We start from the raw sequence: 17,255 nt of genomic DNA on the forward strand, positions 1-17,255 counted from the left end.
ATATATATATATATATATATATATTTTTTTTTTATCCTTCCAGACGTGGGTTGGCAATAAGAGAAGAAAAATGAGTAGTAAGAATTCTGAATCAGGAGCAACAACAACAGGAACTGTTTCTGGTACTTCTTTGGCAGCTCCAGACGTTACAGTCAGAAATGTGGTTAACATTGCTTCACCCTCAAGTCAACAGTCTTCTTGGACATCGCCCAATAATGATGTCATCATAACTGGTATATACAGTCCAGCCAGTTCATCAAGTAGACAAGAGACAACCAAGCATTCAAATACACAAATTACAGAAGCACATAAAATCCCTATCCAAAAAACAGCCAGTAAAAATGATACTGAGTTTCAGTTGCACATTCCTGTTCAAAGACAAGTAGCACACTGTAAAAATGCCTCTTTACTCTTAGGTGAAAAAACAATTATTTTGTCAAGACAGACAAGTGTGCTAAATGCTGGAAATTCTGTATACAATCACACAAAGAAAAACTATGGAAGCTCTTCAGTGCAAGCCTCTGAGATGACGGTACCTCAAAAGCCATCTGTGTGCCACCGACCTTGCAAAATTGAACCAGTTGGAATTCAAAGGTCATATAAGCCTGAACACACAGGTCTAGCATCACATAACTTATGTGGGCAAAAATCATCTGTTAGAGACCCTTACTGCAGAACACAAAATTTGGAAATCCGTGAAGTATTTTCACTGGCAGTTAGTGATTACCCACAGAGAATTCTGGGAGGAAATGCCCCACAGAAGCCTCCTAATTCAACAGAAGGAACTTGTTTGTCCATTGCAATGGAGACTGGAGATGTTGATGATGAGTATGCCAGAGAGGAAGAATTGGCATTGATGGGAGCACAGATACCAAACTACTCAAGATTTTATGAAAGTGGCAGTTCCCTTCGAGCTGAGAACCAAAGTACAACTTTGCCTGGACAAGGAAGAAATATGCCAAATTCACAAATGGTGAATATTAGAGACTTGTCAGACAATGTACTGTATCAAAACAGAGAATACCATTTGACACCACGGACCTCATTACATACAGCGTCTACTGCAATGTACAGTAATACAAATCCATCACGAAGTAATTTTTCTTCACATTTCGCATCATCAAACCAATTGAGGTTATCACAAAACCAAAACAATTACCAGGTAATGTGTAAGTTTGTTTTATAAAGGTTTCATAAAAATTTGTTGGTATAAAAATTGTGTTGGTAATCAACTAGACTTGATACCTGGGTCACTTAACTCATATTTTGAAGTAATTTGAATTTTTTTTTCTTCTAAATGGCAGTTTGGGGGTCAACTCTTTAAAGAATTTTATGCTTTCTTTGTCATGTTTAAAAATGGTGAGTCCTTTTTTTTTTCATGGAAGTTAATAATTGCTAAAACATAGCAACCTTCTCCTAACATTTAAAATTATCTGGTCCGGGCAATAATAGCCTTATGGGAAGCATGGCATTTCTCATCACTAAAATAGGACTAAATTGTCTAGATGCATCCTCTTGAACATAGATAATTCTTGCTATGGTTTTTACTTGCAGTTTGGGAAGATGTCACTGGATGAGTGGTGCCTTCCCTGGGTACATAGCCAGGCAAGTCAATCATTGCTCTAGGTGACAGTGGTTGAGAAGTCAGAGTCTGCAATAACTCAGCCAATTTTTTTTTGAGTAAATGCTTTATTAAAACATTAAGTGCAGCATTAATCAAACTGTCTTTTTAAAAACATTTACTTTTTATTGTTTTAAATTTATTTATTTTTAATTGGAGGATAATTACAATACTGTGTTGTTTTGTAAGGAAGATATAAGTTCAGAGTGAGAATTAAAACAATTTTAGACCTGTGCAGAAATAGGCATTATTTCTTTAGTTATTTATATATGCTTCAAATAATCTCAACAGTGAGGTATAAACCTACTTCAGAATATCTCTTAAGGCCATAGATGTATCTGAAAAATCTGCTTCAGAGAATTTGAATAGCAGGACAGGAATGTTTGCTATTTTTTCTTGCTACTAGCTAGACTCTTTCATTTTCAAACACAGTATTTTGTGTCTGTATTTAAAATGCTTCCAGGCTATTCTCAACCAATATAAGGAACCAACTTCTCTTGACTCCTTTTATCTTATAGCTCCCTGCTACAAAATGAAATGCAATAAAAGAGTATAGGAAGTATCTTTCTGGCACCTACCTCTAACAGAAGACTACTCCATCATCATCATTAGTAGACATTTCTTATTAAGGATCTTTTCATTTTTCTATGTTTGTTCTTTTCTAAGGCATGATTAAAGTAACATTGAACTATGCCTGTAGGATCCTCCACAATGCCCCCTTTCACTCACCTAACTCTTTTGTACTTCTTCATCCCCTCAGTGTTGCTCCTAACAATCATAACAATAACATTTATGATTTGTTGAGGACCTTGCATGTACTAGGCACCATCAGTAAATTTATATACTTCATCTCATTTAATCTTCATGGCAGTCTGATCATATAAGCATTTTATCCACATTTTAATATCATGTCTAGAATCATACAGCCAATACAGGACAGGACCAAGATTCCAACTCAGAAATGCATCATGTGGGATTTCTTTTTTCTACTTTACCATACAGCCTAACAATATAGAATATTTGGAGGCTTGAGAGTGCAGAGTTTAATTTTTAGTTTTTTTTTTAAACTGATTGCTCCTATGGTTTTACATTTTTATAGTCTTTATCTTTTTTCCTGACTGAAAGTTTAAAGAAATTAAGTTTATTTTATATGAAAGTAACTTTTAAATGGAATAAAACTTAGCTACATTTTTTTGAAAAGTAATCTCTTTAAAGAAAGACAATCTGACAAAAATTAGGACATGGATTTAGAACCAGACAGACCTGGATTCAAATCTAGGCTCTGCTACTTTCTACTTGTGTGCCCTCAGACAAGTGTCCTAAACTCTCTGTGTAACAGTTTCTTCATTTGTATAATGCATTTAATACCTGTTTCACAGGAATGCTGTACATGAAATAACAATCTGTGCAAGGCTCCTTGTACATTCCTGGCAAATGAACTTTATTATACTTGTTACATCATGGTTGGAAAGTTAATGAACCTCTGCTAGTCCAGGTCTTCTTTACATTTCATTTCAAGTAAAATATTGCACAGCCCACAGTTATCACAAGGTGGTTGAGAAATAAATAACTGAAAGAATATTGGAAATCAGCTCTCAACTTCACCATAATCTATGTATTAAAAGCCCATATATTTCTATTTATATTATAACAGACCTCCTCCAACTTGACCTGAGAAAGTATGGTAGACAGTGTTTGCAGAATTGAAGTATAATTGACACATTCTTTTTATGTCCCGCCTTTATTTTAATTAATGGAGATCTTAGGGAACCAAGGCAGCCTGGGCAAGTGCAGTCCATGAAGATTAATGGCAATCCATTTGGGTTCCTAGTACAAAAATATCATAGACAGGGTGACTTAAAACCCAACAAACATTTATTTCTATTAGTTCTGGAGTCTTGGAAGCCCCAGATCAAGCTGCTGGCTGATTTAGTGTCTGGTGAGTGCCTGCTTCCTAATTCATAGATAGCTGTCTTTTCACTGACTTCTCACATGTTAGAAGCGCCAAGGGAGCTCTCTGGGGTCTCTTTTATAAGGAAACTAGTCCCATTCTTGAGGGCTCCATTCTCATGACCTAATCATCTCCTAAATGCCACACTTTGAAATACCAGCACCTTGGGGATTAGATTTCAACATGTGGATTGAGCTGGGATACAAACGTTCAGCCCATGGTAGTTATCCAAGATTTTGATGATGTTCTATTACCTACCTGTATTATTAGTAGATGAGGACCTAGAAAGATAAAACCAATGACCATCTTGTCAACTTTCTAGCTATGAAAGTATAAGCAAGCAAGCAATTTTCTAAGTTTCTGACATTGGGACTATGTGACAAAGTTATCTGTCTCTTTTCTCTGTTGTGCCAAGTATCTTCAAGCTGAGGTTCTATTCCTGGAGTATAGTCTAGTTCCAGGCTATATAGGTGGCTGAATACAAATTGAGGAATACATGAGGAAGCTAGGAAGTTGAAATTGGCTCTTCTTTAGAGTCACTGTGGAATACCACATTATATAGCCCAGCTCTATTTCAGGCTGACCCCATTCCTTTGGGGCTAGATTGCAACTGTATTGGGCTCCAAGCTGCCATTCACTTTCCATATTATGTTCATGCCAGTACACCTATTTTTGTTGAGTGCTATGTTGATAACAGATTAATAATTGATGATAACCTATGTGAAGATATTTGAAGACAAATGGTATAAATTTAGGTTTGTTGCAATTATTATTGTTACTTAATAATTAACTGTCTTCTCAACTCTCATGGACATCATAGCAACTTAGAAGTTAATAGAGTTAGAACATTTTGAGCTTTCTTTAAAAGGTACTAAAGAAGTACAATGTATCTCTAACAGTAGAAGTACTTTGATAGCATCCTCCAAATTTATTCAGTGTTTATAGGTTTAAGTGCATTTTTAAAGTAAACATGGAAATTTAATGGCTGTAAAAACTGTAAACATCATTTCTGAACCAATACAAATGGTAGTTTGAGCTGCAGAAAGGGAGTGCCAGTAAGATTGAATAACTTTGCTAAAATAACTCTCAGGCAATATTCAACTTTTAAAAAGTAATAGTAATCTGTGTTGAATAGATGTAGTTAGCATATTTAGTTGCTATGTTGTGTCTGACTCTTTTGAAACCTCATGGACTGTAGCCCACCAGGCTCCTCTGGCCAGGGGTTTTCCAAGCAAGAATACTGGAGTGGGTTGCCATTTCCTTCTTCTGGAGATCTTCCCGACCCAGGAATCGAATTCATGTCTCCTGCATTGCAGGCAGATTCTTTATTGACTGAGCCACTAAGGAAGCCCTTGTAGTTAGCATGGATAATTTAAAATAACTTTATTGAGATATAATTCACATAGTACAGTGGTCACACTTCGAAAGCGTACAATTAAATAGTTTTTAATATACTCACAGATGTGTTCAAGCAGTATCAATCTAATTTTAGAACATTTCATTAATTCAAAAATAAACTACGTACTCATTAGCACACCAAATCTCCCATCCCAGCACGAGACAATCATCAATCTTTCTCTCTCTACGGATTCACCTATTCTAAATATTATTATAAATGGAATAATGCAATATGATGGATTTTTGTAACTGGTTTCTTTCAGGTAGCGTAATGTTTTCAAGGTCCATTTTATAGTATGTATCAATAATTCATTCTTTTGCATTGTTCTATGATATTCCATTGTGTATATATAGCATTGATTGTTTATCCATTCATTAGTTGATGAACATTTGGGTTGTTTCCACATTGTATATCCAAATTTATGTGTGGAAATATTTTTTTCATATCTCTTGGCTATATATCCTGGAGTATATTTCTAGTTCATATTGTGATTCTATGCTTAGAGTTTTGAGGAAACACCAATTTTTTTTTTCTGAAGTGGTTGTATCACTTTACAATCCAACCATCAGTGTAAAAGGATTCCAGTTTCTCCATATCCTGACAAACACTTGTCACATCAGTGATTTTGATTATAGTCACTGTAATGGAAGTCTTGATCTGCATTTCTCTCACAGCTAACAATTTTAACTCTCTTTTTATATGCTTATTGACCATTTAAATATCTTATTTGGAGAAATGCCTATTTAGAGAATTTAGCCATTTTGTAAATGTTCGTTTGTTCTTTGAGTTGTGAGTGTTCAGTTCATATTCTCTATACTAATCCTTGTCAGATATATGACTTACAAATATTTTCTCCCGCTTCATACACTATCTTTTCACTTTCATGGGGATATTGTTTAAACACAAATGCTTTTAATTTTGATCAAGTCCAATTTATCTGGTTTTTTTTTTTCCTGTTGTTTCTTGTGCTTTTGGTATTGTATCTAAGAAGCTATTACCTAAGCTGAAGTAACAAACACTGACTCACATATTTTCCTCTGAGAATTTTATACTTGTATCTGTCACATATAGATGGTTCATTTGTTTTGAGTTTGTTTTTGTGTATATTATGAGGTAGGAGTTTTTCTTGATTATATAGTATATGAATATCCAACTGTCCCATCACCACTTATTTAAAAGATTATACTTTCCCCATTGAATGGTCTTGTCATCCTTTTTGAAATCAATTGATTATATGGAAGGCTTTATTTCTGGACTCTCAGTTCTATTGTTTTGAGACTATATATATATATATTTCTTCTTATGCTGATACAGCACTATTTGAATTGCTATACCTTTGTAGGAAGTTTTGAAATTGGGACATGTGAGTCCTCCAAATGTCTTCTACTTTATCTAAATTATTTTGGCTATTCTAGGTCCCTTAAATTTGCACATGAATTTTAGGATTAGCTTATCACTTTCTGAAAAAACATATGGAATTTTGATAGTCATCAGGCTGACCTGTGGATAAATTTGGGGAATACTCTTGTATTAATAATCCTGTGTCTTCTGATCTGTGAACATGGTATGCCTTTATACTTGTTAGATCTTATTTAATTTCTTTTAACAGTGTGTTGTACTTTTCAGTCAAGTCTTGTCTTTATTGTTTTAAATTTATATATAAGTATATAACTTTTAATGTTATTTTAAATGGAATTTCTCAATTTAATTGTTGGATTTGAATGATTGAATTTTGTACATTGATATTGTATCCTGAGAAAGTATTGAACTAATCTATTAGTTAAATACTAGTGTATTTCTTAAGGTTTTATTTATATAAAGTCATGCCATCTGTTAGCACAGATAGTTTTACTTGTGTAAAACCTTACTGCATTTTATTTCTTTTTATTAGCTAATTGCTAGAACTTTCAATACAATGCTGAATAGAAGCAGTAAGACATCTTTATCGTCTTGATGTTAAATGGAAAACAATCAATGTCGAACAAATATGGTATTATCTGTGGGGATTTTGTAGATGGTCTTTATCAGGATGATAAAGAATAAAAGTCCCCTTTTATTCCTGGTTTGTTGAGTACTTTTATCATGAATATGGGTTGGACTATTGTCAAATGCTATTTCTGTATCTAATGAGATATGTTCATGTGCATTTTTCTATTTATTTTGTTAACATGGCATATTGCATTTTTTTCTTTTCATTTTATTTTTTGGCTTTTTTTTGTATATCTTTTTTTCAGTTTTACTAAGATATAATTAACATACAGTACTCTGCAAATTTAAGGTGTTCAGCACAATGATTTTATTCACATGAAATGACTACTAAGCAATTCAGTATTTATTACTAAGCAATAAGCTTAGTTAATATCCATTATCTAGTGTGTATTTTTTTAAAAAATAAAAACTCTTTCTTTCCTTGTAACAAGAATTCTTGGGAACTACTCTCTTAACAATTTTCAAATATTCAAGGCAACAGCAGTGTTAACTATAGTCATGATGCTGTACATTACATTCCTAGCACTTTTTTATCTTTTAAGTGGAAATTTGTACCTTTAATCATTTTCATCCAATTCCCACTCCCCAGTTCCCTGCCTCTGGTAAGCACAAATCAGATACCCTTGTCTATGAGGTTAGGTTTTTTAAATCTATTTGTTTTAGATTCCACATATAAGTAAGATCATTTATCAGTTGTCTCTCTCTGATTTATTTTATGTAGCGTAATGCCCTTCAGGTCCACTCGTGTTATTGTGAATGGCTAAATTTCATCCTGTTTATGGCTGAATAATATTCCATTCTCTCTATATTTTATAGCTTCTTTATCCATTAATCTGTTGATGGTCACTTAGGTTGTTTGCATGTCTTGACTATTTTAAATAATGTCGCTATGAATATCAGGGTGCATATCTCTTTTCTCTTAAAAAAAAAAAAACTTTTTATTTTGTATTGGTGTATAGCGGATTAACCATGTTGTGATAGTTTCAGATGAACAGCAAAGAGCTTCAGCCATACATATACATGTTTCCATGCCCCCTAAACTCCCCTCCTATCCAGGCTGCCACAAAAAATTTAGCAAAGTTTCAAGTGTTGTACAGTACATCCTTGTCTCCATTAGATATATTCCCAGAAGTGAAATTGATTGATTATATGGCAGTTTTATTTTTAAATTATTGAGGATCCTTCATACCATTTTGTGTAATGCCAGTACCAATTTATAATCCCACCAACAGTGTGCAAGTTTTCCCTTTTACCCTCATCTTTGACAGCATTTTTTATTTCTTGTCTTTTTTGATGATAGGCATTGTAACAATCTTGAGGTGAAATCTCATGGTGATATTAATTTGCATTTACCTTATGATTAGTGATGCTGAGCCCATTTCATATACCTGGTGGCTATTCATCTGTCTTCTTTGGAAAATGTCTATTGAGGTCCTTTGCCCATTTTTAACTGGATTATTGTTTTTTTGTTATTAAGTTGATGAGTTTTTAAAGTTTATTTTGGATATTAACCCTACCCAGACACACGGCTTAAAAATATTTTTTCTAATTCCATAGGTTGTCCTTATATTTTGTCAGCCATTTCTTTTTGCTGTGCAGAAGATTTTAGTTAGTGTAGTTCTGCTTGTTTATTTTTTACTTTGTTGCTTGTGTTTTAGGTGTCATATACAAAAACTCATTGCCAAGATCTGTGTCAAGGAGATTTTTTTCCTATTTTCTTCTAGGAGTCTTACAGTTGCTAGTCTTTAATTCATCTTGACTTAATTTTGTGGGTGATGTAAAATAGGGGTTTAGTTTCATTCTTTAGCATGTGAATATCCAATTTTCCCAGCAATGTTTATTAATTTTCTTCATTGAGTAACCTTGGTCTTGTAGTTAAATATTATTTGAACTTATATGGGTTTGTTTATTTCTGAGCTCTTGATTCTGCTCCATTGAGCTATGTGTCTGTATTTTATGCCACTGCCATACTGTTTTGGTTACTGCAGCTTTTTTTCCTTCCAGTTTTATGTAGATATAATTGACATGCAGAACTATATAAGTTTTAAAGTACACAACTTAATGTTTCGACTTACATACATCATGAAATGATTACCATTATATTATATAGACATAAAATTTTTATAAAAGAATAAAGCATTTTCCTTGTGATGAGAATTCTTAGGATTTACTCTCTTAACAACTTTCATATATAGCATACAACAGTGTTAATAATATTAATCATGTTGTACATTGTATCCCTAGTTCTTGCTTATCTTATAATTGGAAGTTTGCACATCTGTCCACCTTTATCCATTTTTCCTTCTCCCCTCTCTGCCTCTGGTAACCACAGATCTGATCTTTTTATGAGCTTGTTTGCTCATAATTGACCTATAACGTTATGTGAGTTTCTGGTGTATAACATAGTGATTCTATATTTCTATATATTACAAAATGACTACCATGATAAGTCTAGTTAGCATGTCACCATGCAAAGATATTGCATTATTATTGACTACATTTTCCCACGCTGAACATTTCTTCCCCATGACTCATTTGTTTTACAACTGGAAGCTTGTGCCTCTTAATTTCTCTCACTTATTTCACTCATATGTCCCTCCCCACAGCAAAGACCTGTTTGTTCTGTCTCTATGACTCTGTTTTTTTTATGTTTGTTCATTTGTTTTTTAGATTCCACATATAAGGGAAATCATATGATATTTGTTTTTCTCTGACTTATTTCACATACCATAATATTGTGTAGGTCTATCCATGTCACAAATGGCAAAATTTTATTTTTTAATGACTAACTGTCTGTGTGTATCAGATTTTTCTTTATCCAGTCACCTATTGATGAACACTTAGGTAGCTTCCATACCTTGGCTATTGCAAATAGCACTGCAGTGAACATGAGGATGCATATATTTTTGAAATAATGCTTTGTTTTCCTCAGCAAAATACCCAGAAGTAGAATTACTAGATCATATGATAGTTCTACTTTTAATTTTTTAAGGTTCCTCCATACTGTTTCCTGTAGTGATTACTATAGCTTTTTAATATAGTTTGAATTCAGGGAATGTGATACCACCTGCCCTGCTCTTTCTCAGAATTGTTTTGGATATTTGGAGTCTTTTGTGCTTCTACAAAAATTTTAGGATTATTTTATACTTCCACAAAAAAATCATTGAAATCTTGATAAGGATTGCATTGAATCTATCGTTAGCTTTAGGTAGTACTGACTTTTTAATAATATTAATTTTTCCAATCCATAAACACAGGATACCATTTTGTTTGTGTCTTGTTATATTTCTTTACTTAATGTACTATAGTTCAGAGAGTAGACACTTTTCACTCCCAATTTAATATATTACTAAGTATTTTATTATTTCAATGCTATCATAAATGGAATAATTTTCTTTATTTCTTTTTTTGGATAATTCAGTTTTTAGTATGTAGAAATGTTACTGATTTTTGTGTGTTAGTATCATGCTACTTTACTGAATTCATGGATTAGCTCAAACAGTTTTTTGGTGGACTCTTTGGGATTCTATATATAAAATTTTGCCATATGAAAATAGAGCCAACTATATCTCTTCCTTTCCAATTATTATGTCTTTTATTTATTTTTCTTGCCTTATTGCTCTGGCTAGCACTTCCAGTACTAGCTTGAATAGGAATGATGAAAGTTGGCACTTTTGTTTTATTCCTGATCTTAAAAGTGAGGCTTCCACCTTTCACCACTGAATATAATGTTAGCTGTGAGCTTTTCATATATGGTATTTTTTATGTTGAAGAATGTTCCTTCTATATCTAATTTGTTAAGAGTTTTTATCATGGGGATTCTGATGTCACCTATATGGCAACATGAAAATGAAAGTGAAAGTCGCTTAGTTGTCTGACTCTTTGCAACCCCATGGACTATATAGTCTATGGAATTCTCCAGGCCAGAATACTGGAGTGAGTAGCCTTTCCCTTCTCCAGGGGATCTTCCCAACCCAGGTATCGAACCCAGGTCTCCCACATTGCAGGCCAATTCTTTGCCAGCTGAGCCAGCAGGGAAGTCCAAGAATACTGGAGTGGGTAGCCTATCTCTTCTCCAGTGGATCTTCCCAACTCAGGAATCAAACCAGTGTCTCCTGCATTGCAGGCAAATTCTTTAACAACTGAGCTATGAGGGAAGCCCCTATAGGTTGTTATTAATTTCATTTCCCCTCACAACAAAAATACTAACAAGTATTAACAACTAACAACAACTAACAACTCAAGAATAAGACACTACTGAGAGAATAGTAGAACATGGGGATGAGACTGAAGCATCCTCTTGCACCACAGAGAATAAGATAGACTGCATTAGAAGGGTAAGAGAAGTAGCTACATGTTGACTGCATTGTCTCTCACCTAGGCCAGCACAGCACCATGTGTACAGGTCTCCACAGAGCCTTTGTTTCTCCAGTGGGAAGAGAGAATCAGGGGACAACTGAGGGACAACAAACCCATCCCCAGCATTTTGTAGCACTTTGCAAGAGTACCTAATCTGCAACATGGGCATTCTCATGAGAATATGTGAGGCTTGACCACTACAAATCTGATTGTAATGAAGAAAGGGGGAGAGGCTTGCAACAACCAGCACATGGATCTTGACACACTGCATTCATATTTGCAAATATGATAGTGTATTTGCTGTATAGTAATCACAAACAGCATTTTTGTTCATCTGTAGAACCAAGTTAAGGCTGCATTCTGACCATGATGGGGTACAGGTCTGTCTGATTTGAATTCTCAAAGAGGAGCTTTGCTGACCAACCTACTGTGGAAAGTGTCTTCTGGCCCCATCTGACTGCAAGAACTGGTAACAACTCCTGGAAGATCTGGGGGCCCAACAGCACTTGAGCTAAGAGGTGGGCAGCAGAGCAACAGTTTTTAGAACATCAGTGGTCCTGTTCAGTAAGGGATCTTGGGGTGTGGGTTGGCTTGGGTTAAGACAACAAACAAAGAGTCTTTCTGACCTTGGAGATGGTTCTGTTGCTTAGTCTACACAGGGAATATAATTTGTAGTCCAACCCATTTCTGAGTATAACCTTAAGTCCAACTGAAGAGGGAACCTAATCAGAGCATATGAGAAGGTATATAACCCATCCAACAGCCATGCTTACAGTGGAACTTAAAAAGAGCACAACCATGACTTACTCCATCTGCAGAACAAAATCGGGAGCCCTGTATGGCCACAGAATTCAGAACATAGTATTGCCTGATTTGGGTCCACAAACAAAGTAATATGAAAGTCATAGAGCCTATTCTGCTGCCCTGGCAAGGCAGGTAATCAAATTCATAGCCATGCCTACTCTTGAGTATAGTTCCCAGCCCTAAATACCTAGTTAGCCTGAACAAAGAAACCAAACAACTGCAGAGTACATTCTGTAGCCTCAATTAAGCAAGATACCAAGCCAGCAGTTCTATCTAACTATTCTGAGCCAGTGGCACACACCCTCATCCCTGTCTTCAGAGTTCTTGGACAGTGACCTTGCCCCAGAATAGACCCTGATAAAAGTCCCACTTGCCCAAGGATATTACCAGCAGATATACCCAGAAATTCAGCCTGAGTTGATGGGTGAAGAGCTATTTCTACCAGTGAGAACCTTTAAAGTCTGAGGGAGGAGACCAGTTACTAAAATGCACAGATGCCAACTTAAGGAATCAAGGATCACTAAAAATCACGTAGATTTGACATCACCAAAGGAAAATAATTTAGCTCCAGTTCAGTTCAGTCACTCAGTTGTGTCTGACTCTTTGAGACCCCATGGACTGCAGCATGTCAGGCTTCTGTGTCCATCACCAGCTCCTGGAGCTTGCTCAAACTCTTGTCCATCGAGTTGGTGATGCCATCCATCCATCCATCCAACTGACCTTAAAGAAATAAAGATCTCTGAACTTTCAGAAAAAATTCAGTGGTCATGCTAAGGAAGTTTTGTGAACTATGTGAAACCACAGAGAAATAATGTAATGAAATAAAGGAAACCATGTATAAACAAAACAGTTCAAAGAGGAAATAACAACCATATTAAAAACAAACAAACAAACAAACAACAACAAATCTTAAAGCTGAAAAATACAATAATTGAAAAATTCAGTATAGGTTAAAAAAATAAGTTTGAACATACATAAGAAACATTCAATGACCTGAAAGACAGGACAGTGGAAATTGCACTGTCAGAGTGGCAGAAAGAAAAAAGAATGAAAACGAGTGAGGAAAGCCAATGGGAATTATGGGACATGATGAAAAGCAAACCATTCACATTATGAGAATTACAGAAGGTAAGAGAAAGGAGAGAACATATATTTAAAACAATAATGGTTAAATTTTTCCTGGACCTGAGGAGAGAAAAGGACATCCAGATACATGTGACCCAAGGAATAGTTTGAATCTGAATAGCGTCTCAGTGAAAGACACTATGATTCAATTCATGAAAGTCAAAGACAAAGGTCAAATTTTAGAGTGCAAAAGAAAGAGAGTAATTGCATAGAAAAGAACACCTATACAACTATTGGTGGATCTTACAACACAAAATTTTCAGTCCTGGAGACAGTAGAATGACATATTCAAAATATTGAAAGAAAATATCAACCAAAAACTCTATACCCAGAAAAAGCTGCTTTCACACCTGCCTTACAGGAAATGCTAAATAGAGTTATTTTTAAGTCAGAAGATACAGTTAAGAACATACAAACTGAAAGGTAGCTAGTAATGTTAAATAGTCATAATTATAGTCTGCAATATGGTACTGGCAGTGCATAATATATTTATAACTAGCGTATAAATTAAAAGGACTTCCCTGGTGGCTCAGACGGTAGAGCATCTGTCTACAATGCAGGAGACCTGGATTTGATCTCTGGGTCAGTAAGATTCCTTGGAGAAGGAAATGGCAACCCACTCTAGTACTCTTGCCTAGAAAATCCCATGGACAGAGGAGCCTGGTGCAGGCTACTGTCTATGGGGTCGCAAAGAGTCGGACACGACTAAGCGACTTCACTTATAAGTTAAAAAGTTAGCCAAAATAAACATAACCACTGTAAATGGAAAAAGAATTAAAACTAAAATTAAGGAATCCTATTGAAGTTAAGTTGATCAATTTAAAATAAAGCATTATATATTTAAGATATTTTATGTAAGCTTCATGTTCAACACAAGGGAAAATCCTGTAACAGTTACATAAATGAACATGATAAAGAATTCAAAGAATGCTGATCTCAAAAGAGACAACAACACAAAAAGTACAGTAGGTTAAAAAAACAACAAGGAACAATGGATCTACAAAATATTCATAAAACAGCCTTGAAAATGACAATAGTAAGTACTTACTTATTAATAAACAGGATAAATTCTTCAAATAAAATACATAGTATGGTTGAATCAATGAAAGAGCAAGATCCAATGATATGCTGCCTACAAGAGACTCACTTTAGCCTTAAAGACCCACATAGATTGACAGCAAAGGAATGGAGAAAAGACATTTCAAGCAAATGGTAACGAAAAGAAAGCATGGGTAACAATATCAGGGGAAAAAAAGACTTTAAAATGAAAATGGTAAAAGGAGACAGAGAAGTTCATATAATGAAAAGGGGGGCAATTCATTAAGAAGATATAACAGTTGCATATATGTATGAAGCCAATGTTAGAACATCTAAATATATAAAGCAAAACTAACAGAGCTAATGAAGAGATAAACAGTAATACAATAACAGGGACTTCGTAATCCATTCTCAACAATGGAGATAGCATCCAGAGAAAGAAACAATAAGAAAACACTGTGCATAAACAACGCTATAACAAATAAACCTAACAGACATATATAGAACATTCTAATAACAGCAGAATACATACTCTTCTCAAACACACATAAAACATTTTCTAGGATAGACTGTATGTTAGAACACAAAACAAGTCTTAGCACATTCAAGAAGATTTAAATATATCGAGTATCTTCTCTGACCACAATGGCATGAAAATAGAAATAAATAATGAGGAAAGCTGAAAAATTTAACAGCAAAATGAAATTAACACTCTCCCAAATAACCAAAGAATCAGAGAAGTAATTCAAAGGGAAAAAGTTTCTCAAGACAAACTAAGATGGAAACACAATATACTAGCACTTGTGGGAGTCAGCAAAAGCAATTCTAAGAGGGAACTTCATGGCAATAAATGCCTATATATTAAGAAGCAAGAAAGATTGCAAGTAAAATAATCTAACTCTGCCTCAAATAACTAGAAAAAGAAAAACAAACTGAGCCAAAATTTTTGGAAGGCAGTAATGAAGATAAGATCAGAAATAAATGAAATAGAGAAAATGAAAACATAGGAAAGATTAAAATAATTAAGAGATTCTTCTTAGAAGATGCAAACAAATTTGGAAAAAAAAAAAAAAAACAACCTTTAGCTAGATTATACAAGGATGAAAGAGAGAGGATCCAAGTCAACAAAATTATAAATGAAAATGGAAACATTACTACTGATACCACAGAAATACAAAGGATCATCAGAGGCTACTATGAACAACTATACCCAAGCAAATTGGACAACCTAGAAAAAATAGAAAAAATTCTTACTAACATACAATTTGTCAAGACTGAATCAAAAAAATTTAAAATGTGAAAAGACCAATTACTAATAAAATGATTGAATTAGTAATCACTAATTTCTTAGTGAATAAAATCCCAGGAACATTTTGCTTCTCCAGTGAAATTTACCTAACATTAAAAGGAACATTAACTCCAATATATCTCAAATTCTTCCAAAAAATCAGAGTAGAGATGTTTCCCAAAATTGTAAAATAAGAATCCAGTGTTATCCTGAAACTAACACCAGAAAAGGATACTGCTAGAAAAGAAAAGTGCAGGCCAATATCCCTGATGAATATAAATACAAGAATCATCAATAAAATACTTGAACACTGAATTCAGCAGTATATTCACCATGATCAAGTGGGAATTATCCCTGAGATGCAAGGATGCTTCAACATATCCTCGTTCAATATTTTCAACAAATCCTATTTTCAACATATTCAACATATTTAACATCAACATATTGATGTTAATTGACATTTTAATATATTACAGCACATTAATAAAATGAAAAAAGAATCATGTGACCACCTCAATAGACACAGAAAAAAGATTTTTAACAAAATTCAACACCCACTCATGATAAAAACTTTGTAAATTTGAAATGAAGCAAGTTTAATTATTTAATTTTTAATGGGCATACATTACTGTATAAGGCTTACAACATGAAAGTTTGATTAACATATATTGTGAAGTGATTATCATCATAGGTTCAGATTACATCCATATTCTCATATATATAATTTTTAAATTATCCTTATGATGACAACTCTTAGGATTAACTTTTAAGAACTTACTTCTATGTCATACATCAATGTTAGTTATCATCATGACATTATACATTATATTCCTAATATTTATTTACCTTATAATGTGGAGTTTCTACAATTTTGACCACTTTCCTCCAATTCTCACACCCTCTATATCCAACTTTGGTAACCACAAGTCTGATCTCTTTTTCTATGATTTTTGTTATTTTTTTAGATTCCACATATAAATGAAATTATACCATATTTTATTCTCTAACTTATTTTACTTAGCATAATGCTTTCAAAGTCCATCCACGGTGTCACAAATTGTATGACTTCCTTGTTTTTTAGTGACTGAATAATATTCCATTGCACATATATGCCACAACTGCTTTATCCATTCCTCAACCAATGGACAATTAGGTTATTTTCATACTGTAAATACTACTGCTATGACATGGAGTATAGATTTTTTTCATTTAATATTTTCATTTCCTTTGGCTATATTCCTATAAGTGGAATTGCTGGATCATATGGTAGTTCTATGTTTAATTTTTTGAGGAAACTCTACCACTTTCCATACAATTTATAACCTCGCCAGAAGCTCCAATAATTTGTCCACCTGATGTGAAAAATTGACTCATTGGAAAAGACCCTGATGCTGGGAAAGACTGAGGGCATGAGGAGAAGAGGGTGACGGAGGATGAGATGGCTGGATGGCATCATTGACTCAATGCACATGAGTTTGAGTAAACTACAGGAGATAGTAAAGGAGAGAGAAGCCTGGGGTGCTGCAAACCATAGGGTCACAAAGAGTCAGACACGATTTAGTGACTGAACAACAAATCACTGTACAAGGGTTCCCTTTTTCCCACGTCCACTTCAGCGTTTGATTAGCTCTTGTCTTTTTGATAATGGCCATTCTAATAGGCTTGTGGTGATCTCTCATTG

At 34.2% G+C, this 17,255-nt stretch overlaps 1 protein-coding gene across 1 annotated transcript in view; it reads left to right on the top strand.

Annotated features, from left to right (window-relative positions):
• HDX (highly divergent homeobox) overlaps nucleotides 1-17,255 on the top strand; it is a 211,601-nt gene that overhangs the window by 35,585 nt on the left and 158,761 nt on the right. Inside the window, exon 3 of the mRNA XM_043459917.1 lies at nucleotides 44-1,162. Coding sequence (XP_043315852.1) covers nucleotides 44-1,162 — 1,119 coding nt within the window. The remainder of the gene's footprint in view (nucleotides 1-43; nucleotides 1,163-17,255) is intronic.

This window comes from Cervus canadensis, chromosome X, assembly GCF_019320065.1.
Source record: "Cervus canadensis isolate Bull #8, Minnesota chromosome X, ASM1932006v1, whole genome shotgun sequence".
NCBI classification, from domain to species: Eukaryota; Metazoa; Chordata; class Mammalia; order Artiodactyla; family Cervidae; genus Cervus; species Cervus canadensis.